Source organism: Ischnura elegans (assembly GCF_921293095.1).
Source record: "Ischnura elegans chromosome 13 unlocalized genomic scaffold, ioIscEleg1.1 SUPER_13_unloc_2, whole genome shotgun sequence".
NCBI classification, from domain to species: domain Eukaryota; kingdom Metazoa; phylum Arthropoda; class Insecta; order Odonata; family Coenagrionidae; genus Ischnura; species Ischnura elegans.
This window is the reverse complement of record NW_025791658.1, coordinates 54,221-71,982: the sequence shown is the minus strand read 5'-3', so window position 1 is coordinate 71,982 and position 17,762 is coordinate 54,221. Positions and strand designations below refer to the sequence as shown.

The window sequence follows — 17,762 nt, the reverse complement described above, 5'->3', positions numbered from 1 at the left end:
GTTCATGGTGAATCAGTACAAAAAGACGAGAGTGGTAATCGCTCCGAGACATTTAGTGAAAGCGGTTGGTTCCAGAATTTAAACGGCAAGCAGGTATTTTCAGTGCGGCGATATCAGGTGAATCTGCAAGTGTTGATAGCGCAGCCACCACAACATTTTCTGATGAACTCCAAGCTGTTATTGAAAGTGGCTCCTTTCCCCCTCAACTAGATCTAGTGTTGACGAGACGATATTCTTTTGGAAATGAATGCATTCTCGTTCATTCATTTTCAGGGAAGGAAAACCTGGGTCAGGTTTCAAGGCATTTAAAGACTGTTTCACGTAGCTGCTAATGACTCGGAGGACTTCAAATTAAAATGATATATCATTCATAAACTCCGCTAGCTATGAAATGGCATTTAAAGTAGCATTTTCCTGTCATTTCGATGAGCTACAAAAGGGCCTGGGTGACACAACAGTTGTTTTTAGACTATTTTTAAAAATCGTCAACTGCCGGCAACGCATTACGATCCCCTGAGATAGCAGATGTTAGCCCACCCGCACGACAGGATGGAATTTCGAAAGCACGTAAGAATTTTTTTTAACGTGAATAAAAGTCTTTGAATGCGTGAATACTATCTTTAACCCTTTCCGCGCGGCTGGACGTGAATTCACGTCCAGCGATTCCTAGCTAATGGCGGCCCGACGTGAATTCACGTCCAATACCCGGCGGCTTTAATAGCGGCACCACTGCGTCCAAGTCGTTCGGAGGGGCTCTTGCAGGCTCACAGCCGTCAGTTACAGCCCTACCATCGCTTGGGGAAGGTCAGTTCTTCTTGCTGGGGTGAATATTACGGTCGAAGACGCTTTCACTTGGAGGTACGTAAACATTTTTTTTTCCTTGTTCCATTTCATTTTCTGTTGTAATTATGCGTGATTTGCCTTTTATTTACCTAATTGTGCGTTGATATATGTGTTATAGATATGTATTTTGATAACTAGGTTTATGTTTTTCAAGTAAAAAGAAAATGAAAATTTTCAGTTTATTTTTTTTTTCGACTTTTACGGCGATAAATTTTCGTTATCCAAAATATTCTTCGAATATTCTTCACGTACTAGCGATGAAATATGGCGATGAAGCATTGAATGCATTTTTTATCATTTATTGTGCATAGATCCTATTTTTATTTTAAACACCCATGTACCGTGTATTCATTATTTCTTCTTATTACTTCCTACACAAGATACTGCAGCAGCAAAGAATTTATTGAAGAATTCAGGAGCTGTAAACATCCCGATCCTGTGTATTTATCAACTTTGTTTCCTTCGTCTGCCTTCAATTTGGGTGAGTTAATGAATCATTATGTTATACTTTTTTTGCTTCAAAATATTTTTTTGCGAAACGTAGCTATTTTTTATTTTTGCTCATGTAACATTTTCATTTATTTTGTTTTTCAAATGACAGTTATGCGCTCCTAAATTTTTATATTTAATCCTCGGACCAGTGCATTACAAATTCATGCATAAATTGTTAATTTTTCTTTGTAAACTCGTACCTATTACTAGTAAGTATAAGCACATATTGCCTTCATTACTGAAGGTTGAAAGTGTTGTTGCTGTTATTTGTGATTAATTACCACTGTCATAATGCTGGAAACATAAAAAATAAGACACGATATCAAAGAACATTTTGGTATTCTTGTTAAAATTTTGCGGTCCTCGCTTGCTGCGTAACAAAATATCTTTGTTCATTACGAATGAAAATAACTTTGTGTTCTTGGTATCTGCATAATCAGGAAATCAAGAAAAAGAATTATCCGTGGGAGTGTTGTCATTCCCGTTAGAGATTTGGCTGTTCAGAAAAGGATGTTTTGAAAGTTGGAGTTGAAGTGGTCGCTAGCAATATCTTTAGTAGTCTTCGACATTTCACTCTTTTCAGATACCTTTCACTCTCTCCGTATATTCTTTTGTTTGATCAGTTGCCGGGGTGCCGCGCGACCTTCTTGGCCCTGCTTTCGGAAGTTTCGCAGACACAAAGAGGGTTTATTGCCACGTGAAAAGCATTAGGGATGAGGGTGTTGGGGCGGAAGAACCCTCAAGCAGGATGGCGTCAGAGGATATTTTCTTATTATGAAGCAGAGTTCATTGGTCTACCGACTGGCTCGGGGATTCCCTCTGAGAATATTTCGGAATGCATGTCATCTCCCAGCGGTAAATAGCTCTGCCCATGCTCTGTGTAAAACGGGACGGCCGCTGGTCTCCGGGTACCTGCAGGTTCAACCCTTATAATCCTCCGCAGGCAAACACCCTACCCCGGCCTATGACAATGGGAGTGGAGTAGATCTGAGTTATTCTTCGGCATTTAATAGCATAGCGATACAAGCTAAATGTTTTCTAATGAATGCTACACATACCATATTTAGAAAGTTTTTTTAAAATGATGGAAAACGACACCAAACTCGCCATAGTTTTTTTTAAATAAACAAAGATTTTGCTATATTCGCTAATTTATTCATTCATCATTGAACCAATATGTTACTAAAATCAGGTCTTTCTTTTTTTTAATCGAGATCTTATAAATAGTGGAAAATTTACATTATTATCCAAAATGTTTTTTTAGTCCATAAAAGTATGCCATCATACTATGCTTTCATTTATCATGTTTCAGAATGGTTAAAACTCGGGGAGGAAAAAAAAGGGGTGTGGAGCAATCCACCCTTAGGGAGAGTCCTCAACCCTCGACTTCTCAAGTCAGTCCCCCGCGTACTCCTGATCCTCAGGATAATACGGAGGACATTCCTCCACCGAAGTCGAGGAGAATGGCAGCTTCGGGAGTAATAACCTCCACGGAGGAACTCCGGAGGCTGCTAGAAGAGGAAGATGACAGTGAGGAAGAAGATAGTACCTTCTCCGATGAAACGGATTGCAGCGGGAGTGATAACGATGATTCGGAGGAGGAAGAGGATCCCTCGCAGGGTAATGACTTGCTATCCCCAGATTCAGGCCTCCCGAGTACCTCTTCGCAAGCCACCACTGCCAGACTAAGACAGACCACCTACACCTGGACTTCTGACAGACCGACAATAGACCCCATTCCATTTACCCAGACCCCTGGTATGACTGCTTCACCTCAAGGAGACCAACCCCCCGACTTTTTTAATCTTTTACTGACTGACAGTATCCTCGAATTGACTGTGAGAGAGACAAATAGATTTGCCGACGAGCTGAAGGCGCAGAATGTAGCCCCGAAAGCAAGGATTGTTAAATGGAAATCCTTGACGAAAGAGGAGTTCCTTGTATTTTTAGGCGTCCTGTACCACATGGGAACAATCAGATTAAATAGGATATCGGACTTCTGGAGCAAGGACTTCCTATTTAACTTTCCTTGCTTTCGGGGATGCATGAGCCGTGACAGGTTCTCGGGTATTTTGCAATGTTTGCACTTTGCGAAAAACCCAGAACCTGGTCAGCCTCAGCCAAATGACCGACTATATAAAATTCGCCCCCTAATAGACCTCTTTCATGACTCAGTAAGTAATGCCGTGACTCCGACGCAAAAACTCTGCGTTGATGAGTCTATGCTTCTCTGGAGGGGGCGACTTGTTTTCCGAATGTTTTTGAAGGGGAAGAAACATAAATATGGAATCAAAATTTATATGCTAACGGAACCTTCCGGTTTAGTTCTCAGATTTATCGTTTACACAGGATCTAGTGACGCTGATGTAGGAGGCCGAGGCCACGTTGACACTGTTGTGAATAAGCTAATGGAGGGTCACCTTGATGCTGGCCATTCATTATTTATGGATAATTATTACAACAGTGTCAATTTGGCCCACCAACTACTGGAGCGGAAGACCTATTGTACCGGAACTTTGAGAACTAACCGGAAGGGTAATCCTCCCCAAATTAATTCAAAAAAATTAAAGAAGGGGGAAGTTGTGAATGCCTACACTGGTGACGGTGTCTGCATCATGAAGTGGAAAGACAAGAGAGAAGTACTGATGATCAGTTCGCAGTATAGCGGCGAAATGATCGATGTCCCCCGCCGAAGGGGAGGGGGAACCATACCCAAACCTGAGGCAATTGCAAGATACAACGAGGCAATGGGGGGCATTGATCATACTGATCAGATGATGTCCTATTATCCAATTGAGCGAAAAACTCTCAAGTGGTACAAGAAGTTGGGCATTCACATCTTCCACCTTCTCCTCCTCAATAGCTATTATTTGTATAAGAAATTACATCCCAGATATTCATTTTATGACTTTCGGCTTTCGGTAATCAAATCTTTACTTTCACCTGCTTTCACTCGCCCTTCAGGCCCTTCCCCTTCAGTCCCTTCCAGAGGCGTAGGCTTATCAAGGCATTTCCCTCACACCCTTCCAATTGACGAAAAAAGCAAGAGGAACAGAACGGTGCAAAGAAGGTGCCGGGAATGCCAGAAGAAGGGGATAAGAAAAGACACAACGTTCTTTTGCCCTGCTTGCGAGGGACACCCTCCCCTCTGCGTCGACACATGTTTCACGGCCTTCCACGAAAATATGCGGTTGTAAATATTTGTACATAATAATTGCAATGATGGAAACTGTATTTTTTTATTTGTGTATAAATAATATGTTTTTTTTTGCTCTGCAGTCTGATGAAGTTGTAATTTCTGTTCTATTTTTACGTTTTTAAATTTGTAAATAGTATTGTAAAAGGATTTTGTGCTTGTTTTGAATTTGTGCGATTGCATTTTGTGTATATTATTTATTTGTTTAGCGCTATGTAAAAATAAATTATGCTTGTTTTAAAAGTTTTTTTTTCATTTATAAATCCTGCTAGAAACTGTGTTAGTTCTTGCTGCAAAATTTCGTAACGAAATAAAAAAAAATATTAAATTCAAATGTCAAAATAGCATACAGCATATTTCATTCTATTATTTCACAGAACATAAGAACGAGTGCGAGAAATAGCTATTTAGTCGTTGTAGTAACCGTTATAGCAGATCGCGTTTTTAGCAGAAAAATTTCAGCATTTGCAAAATAATTACAAAATTGATAAAGTATGACTATGGAATTTTAAATCAATATAAAAATAAGACTTCATATTGCATAACTATATTTGAAAGGCTTTGCATTTTTTCCCAGCAATAGGGGTAGCTAAAAACTTAGGAGAGATATATGGTCGCAAAGGGGCGTTGATACTACCCTGCATAACTCAAAGCGGCCTCAAGCGTATGGCTGAGGACGTGAATTCACGTCCGTTGAAAAAATTTAAATTTTTAGCATTAAAAAATTTTTTTTTTTTAATTCCTGAAGAATAATTGTTTCTTAGGTACAGTATTACTGAAAAACCCAAAAAAATGCATTCAGTCAGGGGAAAGCCATACAAAAAATAGCCTCAGCGTTGAAAGGGTTAAAGATGTTTTAAATTATAAATATTTATAGAAATAATGTTTTCTAAGGCTTTTTATGGGAATATAGATGTTTTAGAGGAAATTCAATACCAAAGACCTATGCTACCAGGAACGCATCCCTATCTTCCCTATGTTAAAACGCTCTCGTATAACGCAAATTCGTATAGCGCAAAGACCCCAAGGAACGCATCCCTTGCGCTATACGAGACATGGGTGTACACACTTTAAACAGGGTTCCCACTCTACAATGAACAAGTTAAAACCGTGAATAAGGTGTGAATTTCGTCAATGCACCTTAAAAATCCCTCAAATTTGATTGTAGAACTACAATTGACAGATCTTAAGAAAAGATATTTCGATCATGTTTCAAGGCTGAATCACACGCAGACACTGTCCATGCATATATCTGGCTGGACATGTGAATTTGAAGCGCCATTATTAGTCCGTGTGCCATGACGACACATAGCCTTTAGCCTGTGATTGGAAGACAGATAGCCAAAGTTTTCGTTAACCACATTGAAAAATCAGACTCTTCTTCACTCTCCTGCCACCCTCTCTCCATTTTCCCTCTCACACCCTTTATAATGATGATGATGGTCATGGCTGATGGTTCGGAAAATGACTTGTCTTCCATTCTCTAGGTAAGTTACTGCCTGAATGTCAAAATTCACACATTCGACAAACATTGGCCAATATGTCTGAATTAACCTTGATTAGAGTCCGAGAAGAATTAATGAATATAAGTTCAACTTCTGCAGCATTTGTCCGTCCTTTCCTTTGGTTGTTATTTCATACAAACATTAATTACCAATGCCTTCTCTTCTTTCATTCAAACTTACAAGTTATAAATTCTGTTTCACATTTCTTTTCATCCTAACCTTTTGAAACTGGTTTCAATGCAGGTCCACAGAGGGATAGGCGCGTTTCTAATTTTAAAATGTAAAATAAGGCAGGGTCTAACGGTACAAATTTAAATGGAATGTTCATGTACAATTTGAGGTCAGAGGACCACTTTAAACTCAACATTGGAAGTAATTACACTATCCTCTGTTAAATGCACATGATGACTCATACTTACATATCAACAGGAGACTTGAATGTGGAATCAGCCGCATTTTTGATAAAAGTTATTTAAAGAATGCGAGATATTGTTGCAAATGAACAAATGTATCAGTTTTTGCACCATCAACGTCAGGAATATTTACCGTTTTTTTTATTTAAAAACCAATTTTAGGAAACAACAGCAATATTTAGGAAGTAAGATATGCCGTCGTATGTTCTCCGATAAATTCTGTGCATTTTGGTACCTCATTTGTAGAGTTTGGTTGCGTATAAGTTGAGATAATTGTATCTATACAGTAGAAATAAAATGGAAGATAAATTAATAATAATAATAATAATTTGATTTTGTCGAATATAGTAAAGAAAGTTAGGGACCGTCTGTAATCACTCCTAACATTATTACTCTGTGAAAGAAAACCGGGAGTTATGCTGGAAATTTTCTGCTTTGATTGGTATATCTTGTGGTAAAATGATTGTATTCTCTTCTCTTAGTTTTCAGAGGACGACGGACTGGTGGATGACGGTGGTGGGGGGTTTGAGGGGAGGGTGCCGGAGGATGGAGACGAGGACTGGATGCCAGAGGAGGGGGAAGAGGAGGATATTATTAACAACAAGGACGGAGACATGGAGGGCGAAGATGAAGATGAGGAGGAGGATGGGGGAATCTCAATCGACAGCTTCCTGGAGACCAAGCTAGAGGAGGTAATGAATGAATGAATCCTTCATTAAAACTTTTGCAGGTCATGTTGACTATACACCCATGCCTTGCTTAGCACATTTCGATACAGCGCAAATTCGTTCCTTGGGTAATCATCGCAACGCAGTGTAGCCTAATCATAAAACTTAAATGCTCTCATGATAAAACGTGAGCTTGCGCTAAGTACACACGAAATAGCTATCATTTTATGCATATTAATAGTATTGCTTGCCTCAAATCTTCCATTATTATAGTCTTCCTGGAGACCAAGCTGGAGGAGGTAATGAACAAATGAATGAATGAATCCTTCATTAAAGCTTTTGCAGGTCATGTTGACTATACACCCATGCCTTGCATTTCGATACAGCGCAAATTCGTTCCTTGGGGAAACATCGCAACGCAGTGTAGCCTAATCAAAAAACTAAAATGCTCTCATGATAAAACGTGAGCTTGCGCTAAGTACACACGAAATAGCTATCATTTTATGCATATTAATAGTATTGCTTGCCTCAAATCTTCCATTATTATAGTCTTCCTGGAGACCAAGCTGGAGGAGGTAATGAACAAATGAATGAATGAATCCTTCATTAAAACTTTTGCAGGTCATGTTGACTACACACCCATGCCTTGCTTAGCACATTTCGATACAGCGCAAATTCGTTCCTTGGGTAAGCATCGCAACGCAGTGTAGCCTAATCATAAAACTTAAATGCTCTCATGATAAAACGTGAGCTTGCGCTAAGTACACACGAAATAGCTATCATTTTATGCATATTAATAGTATTGCTTGCCTCAAATCTTCCATTATTATAGTCTTCCTGGAGACCAAGCTGGAGGAGGTAATGAACAAATGAATGAATGAATCCTTCATTAAAACTTTTGCAGGTCATGTTGACTACACACCCATGCCTTGCTTAGCACATTTCGATACAGCGCAAATTCGTTCCTTGGGAAAACATCGCAACGCAGTGTAGCCTAATCATAAAACTTAAATGCTCTCATGATAAAACGTGAGCTTGCGCTAAGTACACACGAAATAGCTATCATTTTATGCATATTAATAGTATTGCTTGCCTCAAATCTTCCATTATTATAGTCTTCCTGGAGACCAAGCTGGAGGAGGTAATGAACGAATGAATGGATTCTTCATTAAAACTTTCATGGGTCATATTGACTATACACCCATGCCTTGCTTAGCCAGGGTTCCCACTCAACCGTGGAAACCTTAAAACCATGAATAAGCCGTGAATTTCTTCTACTGTGAAAAAACCTGGAAATAGCCGTGAATTTCGTCATAAAACCTTAAAAAATCTCATGTTAAAATAGTTCTTGGAGTGTAGGTTTGCTAATGTTTCTGTTTATTCTAAATCATCATCAGGGCTTCAATATGTTCCAAGTTTCCTCTTGTATTTCTTCTTAAATTTTCCATTTTCGAAGTCCAAAAAATAGGTTGAGGTATGATGTTGTTATACAGCTACTACACTACAGTGAAACCTCGATATAACGACACCCCACGGTGCACTAATAAACACTCGCTATAACGAATTGTCGCTTTACCGGAGGTGGAGCAAATAATAGCCAACATACCTGTTGCGAACAGATATACAGGAACAGGAGTGGTGCGGCGACAGATAAACATCTATCCGATAAACGTAAGCGTAAATTCAGACGAAAGGCGATGTTTTTTTGCATCACTAAATTTCCTTACTCAAATAACGACTAACTATTCAAACAATTTATAAGCGCCGCACTGAATAAAAATCGTGCAAAGCATTGTTTTGTCAATCATTATATTTATCGAACGACAGTTTACCACATAAATTTGAGACTGAGCACTCCATTAACTTCATTTCTAACAGATCGCTAGCAATTACAGAGGTTAAGGAGTCTTGGTGTAAGTCTTCCGGTAGTGAAACCCTCGCTATGGCGAGAGCCAACACCGAAAGGGTCTCGTAAAAACGAATTATTTAAACACGCTTATAATAGGGTCAATCGACGTTGCATCGGCTATCTCTCGTAATATCGGGGGTGTCACTATAGCCCGTACTCGCTTTAACGAGGTTCCACTGTACAAGGTTAAAAAATAGGTAAAGGTTTGATGTTGTTGACCTACACTCCAAGAACTATTTTAACATGAATTAAACGAGGTCGAGACAAAAAAAATTATCTTAAAAATCTCTCATACTTGATTTTAGAACTATGATTAGAGATACGTGAAAATCGCAAGTACGATAAATGCGATATAGATGCGATGCACGCAAATAAATGTGACGTAAATGCGATTACTGGACTTTTATGATATTTTTACGCAAACATGCCTTTTCGACGCAGTGCAGTTTAAATGCTCCGCCGACACTCACCACTTAAAGCATGTAAGCGACTGGCCAGGTGCTAGTTGGCTGGCTGACTCTACGTGGCCGCGAACTACAAGTGGGCACGGGCAAGCTACACCTCCGCCACTATAAAGGCATCCCCCGAGTTACGTATGTCTCGACTTACGTAAATCCGTACTTACGTAAGCGATAACCGTATTTAAAATGATTACGTTAATTTTCGAATGCGAGCAGGAAGAAATATATATTCGCTCGTACAACCTATGGTAGAAAAAATATCGATTAGTTATCGAGTTTTTTACGTGCTACAAATAACAAAGTGACCCATTTTTGTCATTCCTCGAAGGAATTTTCATTAATTTATGTAGAAAAATCGCCTATAAATCCCAAGCCAACAATCAATGTGAAAATTTGCTGTTCTAGCGATGGATGTGGTTGCGCTCATTCCTATACGATACAACTTGTTATACAGCATGCACACCCGAACTGCGACTTTCAACTATTTAAAAATTGTATCCTTAAGTTTGGACATTTCCATCTATGGAATTAAAAGAAAATGAAGTTCAAGCAAAAATCTTTAATGCGGAAAAGAATTGTTTAGTAACCACGTAACGGCATTGAAATTTGAGTGTTGGCAATGAACGCCACGAAAAAGTTAAGAAAAAGTTGACACACGATACTAATTGCGTAATTGTTTACATGCTTCTGGCGGAAAATTTTATGAAGCTGCATTTTCTCGTTCTCTCATATTGTGTGCAACTGTAAATGAATTAATATTGCGTCATTGATAGCTTTCCCAACTAACTTTGTTGCACGTTTATGACGGAGTTGGCTGAATAAATGCTCACTTTTAATTAGCTTCGTGCTTTGGAAATACTCTTCGATGTGTCCAGCGAAGTAAATATTCAAATGATGATATTTTCACGTTATTTTATTGAGATATGAGAGAATGAAAGTATGTTTCCGTGCGTGAAAGATTGAGTGTATGTGTGTGTGAATGAATCTAAGAATATAGTAAGTTACTGGTATTTTTTGTGTGTTATTTGCTCGTAATCCTAGACACTCCTACGTGTATTAACTGTGACAGTGAAACCACCAGATTCATCGATTAACGTAATATATAAAAGGCAGAAGATATAATGATTATAGGTAGGTAGACAATGCATTCTTTGGGGCCTTAGATCGCTGTATAACATAATGAATCAATTTAAGTATTCAGTTTAGTAATGTAGCGTTGAGATACCGCACTTTCCTGAATCCACGCGATGTCAACTCTGGGAATAATATTATGCATTTTGATTGGCAATGCTCGAGATGCAACTCTCAGACTATATTAATGTTTATCGATTTTTATCTAATAACGTAAGAATACGCGGTAGAGTTCATGAATATCGCAGTGAATTGAATGAAACTTCACCGAGAATTTACCGCGCATTTCTCCGCTGAGAATTTCACCGCGCCGATCGCAATCTCTGAAGCACTAACGCAAAGGTTCGACTTACGCAGAGTCTGCCGGAATGCATCTCTGACGTAACTCGGGGGATGCCTGTATGTCTTATTCCTTAATTTATTATTGCTCTACAACATAATTATTTAAGATATTCTGTATTTTGTCATATATCTGTGTTTCACTACATTTTATCGTAATCTACCTCATCATGAAAATTAAAAAATAGACGCTACAAAATGCAATAAACTGCTATTGAAAGTGCGATACAATAAAAATGAAAGTGCGATTTTCACGTATCTCTACTCATAACCTTGTAATCGTCATTAATAGTCCAGGAAATGAAGCTCATAAAAGTGAAAAACCTTGCAATTTTTTCAAACTGAATCGATTTGCACCAAAATTTGGGATTAGACTAATTATACCCCCTACTTCAAAATCTATATTATGCCGAAGGGCGCTTTTTATTTTTTAGGGGTGAAAACTACCCCGAGAAGCTGGAACTTAAAAAATTATTTTTTAAAGCTAAATACGTGTAAAATTTAGTTCAAATTATATGTATAATTATTTTTTTATGTTTGAAAAATAATTTTAAGGTGTTTCAATCCATAATAATCAACCCTTATTGGGGGTTAATGTAAAAAAGAATTTTCAAACTGAATCGATTTGCATAAAAATTTGTTTTTATACTAATCATACCTCCTTTAAAAATGTTTTTCAAACCGAATCGATTTGCAAAAATATTTGGGATTAGACTAATCATACCCCGTTCTTCAAAATCTATATTATGCCGAAGGGCGCGTTTTATTTTTTAGGGGTGAAAACTACCCCTAAAAGCTGAAACTTAAAAAGTTATTTTTTTATGTTTGAAAAATAATTTTAAGGTGTTTCAACCCATAATAATCAACCCTTATTGGGGGTTAATGTAAAAAAGAATTTTCAAACTGAATCGATTTGCATAAAAATTTGTGTTTATACTAATCATACCTCCTTTAAAAATGTTTTTCAAACCGAATCGATTTGCAATAATATTTGGGATTAGACTAATCATACCCCCTTCTTCAAAATCTATACTATGCCGAAGGGCGCGTTTTATTTTTTAGGGGTGAAAACTACCCCTAAAAGTTGGAACTTAAAAAATTATATTTTAAATCTAAATAAGGGTAAAATTTAGTTCAAATTATATGTATAATTATTTTTTTTGTTTGGAAAAGAATTTTAAGGCGTTTCAACCCATAATCATCAACCCTTACTGGGGGTTAATGCAAAAAAAATTATTTACCCTAAAAATAAAAATTATGTATCACATTGTATCTTGTTATTCACTTTCTTACTCCTTTCATTATGTATTCACTTTTTTCTCTCATGATTTTAATCACAGCACAGAAAAGGTATAACAATAGGATAAACAGAGCAAACTTCGTAATGGTAACATAAACAAATAAATGTACATTTATGTAGACATTACATGAAACACAATCAAACGGAGACTGTATGGCTTCCAGTCTTCCCACCACATGCATGCTCACAGGTCACTGTGAGCGAGAGCACACATACTCACATATGTGTATGTATATATACATCTTATGGGTATGTGTGTTTATTTTGTAGCAAATTTGAGTGTATCGTTAGCTTCTAACGTAAAATACACGAAGAATATGCTGATTATGAGGAATATTATGCTCTGAATTGTGGATTTCGAATTTTTCGAAAATAAATTTGATTGGTATTTCAAACATAGCTCCTTTATTTTTTATGATAGAAAGTTCATTTAAATTGTATTTTGTAGGGATTTTACTGACTACAAGGTCATGCGAATTAAATTTTTTTCGAGTCATTAATTTTGAAAGGGGAGGGATTTAAGGGTTTAAATAAGGTGGAGCTCCCTTGGAAATAGAGGTTTTAATTATCAATATCTCACCAAATATTTATTATATAGAAAATTTAAACACACCAAAATATTTGAAAATAAAGGAGCTACAATTTATCACTAGTGCATTTTTTCATATCTCCAGCTTTTTTGGAGTTATTTTGAAAAAAAGAGCATTTTTAACGAAATTGTAAAAAATGACTTCACTTTTTCCTTCAATTTTTTCAAAATTTAGAGTTGTAAATTAAAAAAACTTCTAGGATCAATTAACAATACTTAAATAAAGAGAAATACTGAAGGGCATTGATCAATTTTGTCTAGCGTGGTAATAAGGAGTTGTTTTCACTGATTTTTTCGTACAAAAAAGTAGGGACTGATCTTATTTTTAATCATAACTCGCTCAAATTTCATGATTAAAAAATATTTTTTCTCATTATAAGAAATTTTTTTAAAAACACTTTAAAACATATTACATAATTTTTCCTCGAAAATTACATTTTTCCCGCTATTTAGTATTGAATCTTTCAAATTTAGCGTATGACAAACAATAGATAACCATCAACAAGTTGTAGCTCGGTCCGAATTGGTCATAAAGGAAATCTAAAATAAGATTTTTATTAAATTTTTTACAAGCTACAGTTTTGTAATTCACAATTTCCTAATAAAATAAATACTTTTCAAGTTATTTGCCTATAATCGATTAAAATCGTTGATTTTTTCGTCAAAAAACTGTTAATTTCAATCGCAAATAACTCGAAAAATATTAATTTTACGCAAAAAATTGAAAGAACATTTTATTCTTAGAATGTATTTTTCTATCGATTCCTGTGGTCAAAATATAATTAAAAATTTCCACCCCCGAGATGGGGTGGAAACCACCCCCAGGGTAAAAGCGCCCGTCGGCATTATATAGATTTTGATTCTTGGTATATTCCCTACTTATTATGAAAATTTCAAGAAAATCGATTCTGTTTGAAAAAATTGCAAGCCAAAATGCTTCATTTCCTGGACTATAATCCCCATTTACGCACACACACTTCCCTCCAAGGGCCGTGGTCTAGGGTTAGGTTATCAGAAAGGAGCAGGTAGGGAAATGAATGCGCCGATTAAGCTGAGCTGATCCGGCAAACTTCGTACCGCCTAACATTCAATGAACTTATAGTTTAGTTGCACCATTTATATATAAAGAGCGGCTGTATCGTTTTAATCATATTTGATTTATTATAAATTAAATGAGAAAATATTGATGAAATAAAAATTATTCGCAATCAGTTGTTGGCTATTTGTGTTATTAACCGTAAAAAATGTTTTTAGGTCTAAGGCCGTAGCGTAAACTTGGCTCGTTCACGGGGCAGGCTAACGCTAGACCGACGATTGACTGATGCTCAAAATAGTGTAAGAAAAGCCCCTATGAAGCAGCATTTGTATCAAATGACTTTAGGTGCGCCAGTTATAGTATCTCTGTTTGGAAAAAATGCACTGCGTAAACGCACCACGGTGTGCCCTACACATTCGGGTTTAATGTCTTGCGTCAAGCGCCTTCTGATAAACAACAGTTTTTGTTTTGTTATCAGGCGCAAGATAAAGCGAATGAAGCTAAATGAAAATAGCGAAGCGAAGCAGGGACGCTGCGAGGGGGGTTTTTGGGGGTTAAAACCCCCCCAAAAGCTCAGAGAATCTTTAGGTGTGGAGTGTTTAGTGTTTTTTTAATCTCATTTAGGTGTTTGAACCATTACAATATTGAGCGAGAGTGAAAATCATGCACGGATAATCCATAACACGGAAATACCGCAGCCCGATAATTGGGAGTCCGCCTTATATCAATTATTCCGATAAATGCAGTACAGTGGAACCTCGTTAAAGCGAGTACGGACTATAGCGACACTCCCGCTATTACGAGAGATAGCCAATGCACCATCAATTGACCCTATAATAAGCGTGTTAAAAAATTCGTTTTTACGAGACCCTTTTGGTGTTGGCTCTCGCCATAGCGAGGGTTTCACCGCCGGAAGACTTTCATCAAGACTCCTTAACCTCTGTAATTGCTAGCGATCTGTTAGAAATGAAGTTAATGGAGTGCTCAGTCTCAAATTTATGTGGTAACTGTCGTACGATAAATATAATGATTGACGAAAGAATGCTTTGCATGATTTTTATTCAGTGCGGCGCTACTAAATTGTTTGAAAAGTTAGTCGTTGTTTGAGTAAGAATATTTAGTGATGCAAAAAAATATCGCCTTTCGTCTGGATTTATGCTTACGTTTATCGGATAGATGTTTATCTGTCGCCGCACCACTCCTGTTCCTGTATATCTGTTCGCAACAGGTATACATATTGGCTATTATTTGCTCCACCTCCGGTAAAGCGACAATTCGCTATAGCGAGTGTTTATTAGTGCACCGTGGGGTGTCGTTATATCGAGGTTGCACTGTATTTTGTATTTAAAATACACCTCGGCCTGTATTTTTCCCATCCCTGACTGTAACACATGTTGAACTTAAGAGTCCATCAGACTAAGTTTTTGAAATAAATGCTATTCAAGAAATGAGACACAGACTCAGCGGCGGTGACTTTTTATGGCGTCGGCCTCGTCGTGTAAAGCGAGGGATGCACGCTATTGAACATCTGAGCGGAAGAACAGTATTATTTTAAAATCTCATTTTTTGTGAAATTAAAAAAAAAAAAAAACTTCATAGTAACTAAGAAATTTGAAGGTTTACAATTATAAATTATTATTATAAATTATTATTTATTTTAAAATGTGTAAGTAAATGGACACTCAAACACTGTCTTAGAATGGCAGAAAAGACAAAATTTTAGTGTCTTGATTGCCTATGATGTGATCAATATTTCTGCCTAAATTGGCTTTTCAACGGACCGTGAATTTGACGCAATTTAGACCGTTAAAACCTGGAAAAAAATTGCAAATTTTATGATTTAGTTAGGGTGGGAAGCCCGTCAAAACGGCTATCCTAACTATATTTTCTCCGTGGCCATCACTTTGAAGTCTCTGTACTTTCTCATCTTCAAACTGTCAATCGACGTTAGCGTTCCTCATGTTCTGATCCCTTCCACCATTTCCTCCAAGGCTACCTTCAAAATGCCATCACTTCTCATCACATGTGTAGGTAATTGGACACTAAACACTGTCTTAGAATGGGAAAAAAACACAAAATTTTAGTGTCTTGATTGCCTGTGAATTTCATGGGATCAATACAGTAAAACCTCTATGTAGTGAACCTCTTTACATCATAAACCTCCATACTTTATACCACCCCCACAGTCCCGTCTGATTTACATCTAAATTTATAGGCAAACCTCTTTGTAGTGAACCTCTTTATCTCATAAAACCTCCACTTATCATACCAAGGAGACAACCCCAAGATGGTCAAACTACCTCCGCAAATCATACCAAGACAACTACAAATTATTAATGCAGTTGCGATTACATACATGGAATGACATTCTCAGTAATAAATGTTTCACCCTTATTTTTTTCTTATACACTTATAATATGCTGTTATTTTTACGTTAACCATTAGTTGTGGCTATTTTGATCCATATGAGAGCATGCGTAACAGTAAATAAGAAAAAGGGTATCCAACTATCCTAATCATTTTAAGTGAATGTTGAATTAAGAGAGATCACATCGTTTTCTCTCGAATCTTAGTAAAAATCATGCGATAGCACTCTCTCTCTCTGTAATTATTAAATAATAAATATATATTCACCAATACATGCATGTTTGTTTAAAGACATAAATATAAAAGACAGTAGTGCCTTTCATTTCCGAAGGATACGAAAAAATGGTGCCTACAACTGAAACCTCTCTATAGTGAACCTCCAAACATCAAATTGCCCAAATTTTGGTCCCCTCCATTAGGATACAGAGAGGCTTTACTGGATTTCTGCCTAAAATGGCTTTTCAACAGACCGTGAATTTGACGACATTAAGACCGTGAAAACCTGGAAATAACCGCGAATTTTATGATTTAGTTGGAGTGGGTAGCCTGTCAAAACAGCTATCCTAACTACATTTTGTATTTTTTTTAGCATTGCTGTTTTTTCTACAAAAACGTTCAATTGTTTTTCCTGCCTCCCTCTTGCAGGGGACCAACTTGGAGCTGAGCGTCGAGGAGGCTGCCGAGGGCAACCAGAGCGTGGTGACCACGACGCCGAGCAGGGAGGCTGAGATGCCCACGGATCCCATGCACCGCAAGCGCTCCGAGAAGTGGGGACTCAAGAAATTCAGCTGCCACATCTGCAAGAAGCCCTTTGCGCTGCGTCACCACCTCACCATACACGTGCGGACGCACACAGGTGGGAAACATTTGCGCAACACTCTGTTCTCGAGGATTGGGAGAATGCAACCGGTGAAAATAGCCCTCACGGCATTAGGGTCAGTAACAGTGGTGAGTCGATGAAGAACTCCCACGAGTGACATGGCCTTGGATTTCATTTTGTTGAGGTGCGGAAGAAAAGTTAGTTTGGGACCATTCCATGCCAAATGGTCCAGTAAATAGTAGACTTGACACCCAAGGATCTTGGATGTCAATAAAATTTTGTATGCTAAATATATGTATTTAGTTAGGAAAAAGTCCAAAATTTCAGCTCAGTCTGACAAATAGCTCCAGAGATATGGTAGCTTTAAATTTTAGTCTATTCCGATTTCCAAGCATTGTGTGCATGTCGAATGATCGTCCATGAATTCTCGTTTTTACATGACAAATCAACAATTTTGAAGCTAGAGGCTTCTAAATTAATTCAAATGTTCCAAATTTCATGGAGAATCATAAGATACCAAAAAAATGTGAATCATAACCTTCTATCACAATAAAAATTAATCCCAAACACAAAAAATATGATTTGTGTAAAATCTGTGCATCGATTCAGAAAAAAAATCAATCAAAATTCACTCTGTTCTCGAGGATTTTTATTTTATTTATTTAAGTAAATTTCACATACAGCCGTGAAGCC

At 37.3% G+C, this 17,762-nt stretch overlaps 2 protein-coding genes across 4 annotated transcripts in view; both read left to right on the top strand.

Moving 5' to 3' along the window:
* The window catches only part of LOC124172639, a 119,826-nt gene that overhangs the window by 89,957 nt on the left and 12,107 nt on the right, over positions 1–17,762 (top strand). For all 3 annotated transcript variants that reach the window (XM_046552085.1, XM_046552087.1, XM_046552086.1), the window contains 2 exons: positions 6,932–7,141; positions 16,895–17,105. In XM_046552085.1, the coding sequence (XP_046408041.1) occupies positions 6,932–7,141; positions 16,895–17,105 (421 nt within the window). The remainder of the gene's footprint in view (positions 1–6,931; positions 7,142–16,894; positions 17,106–17,762) is intronic.
* LOC124172640 (piggyBac transposable element-derived protein 4-like) lies at positions 631–4,745 on the top strand. Its single transcript, XM_046552088.1, has 3 exons — positions 631–858; positions 1,224–1,324; positions 2,648–4,745. The coding sequence occupies exon 3, from the start codon at positions 2,649–2,651 to the stop codon at positions 4,530–4,532; it is 1,884 nt and encodes a 627-aa protein (XP_046408044.1). The 5' UTR covers positions 631–858; positions 1,224–1,324; position 2,648; the 3' UTR covers positions 4,533–4,745.

Bases quoted from the DNA above. Each gene is read 5' to 3' on its own strand.
- LOC124172640 (XM_046552088.1), top strand. From the start codon at position 2,649: ATGGTTAAAACTCGGGGAGGAAAAAAAAGGGGTGTGGAGCAATCCACC.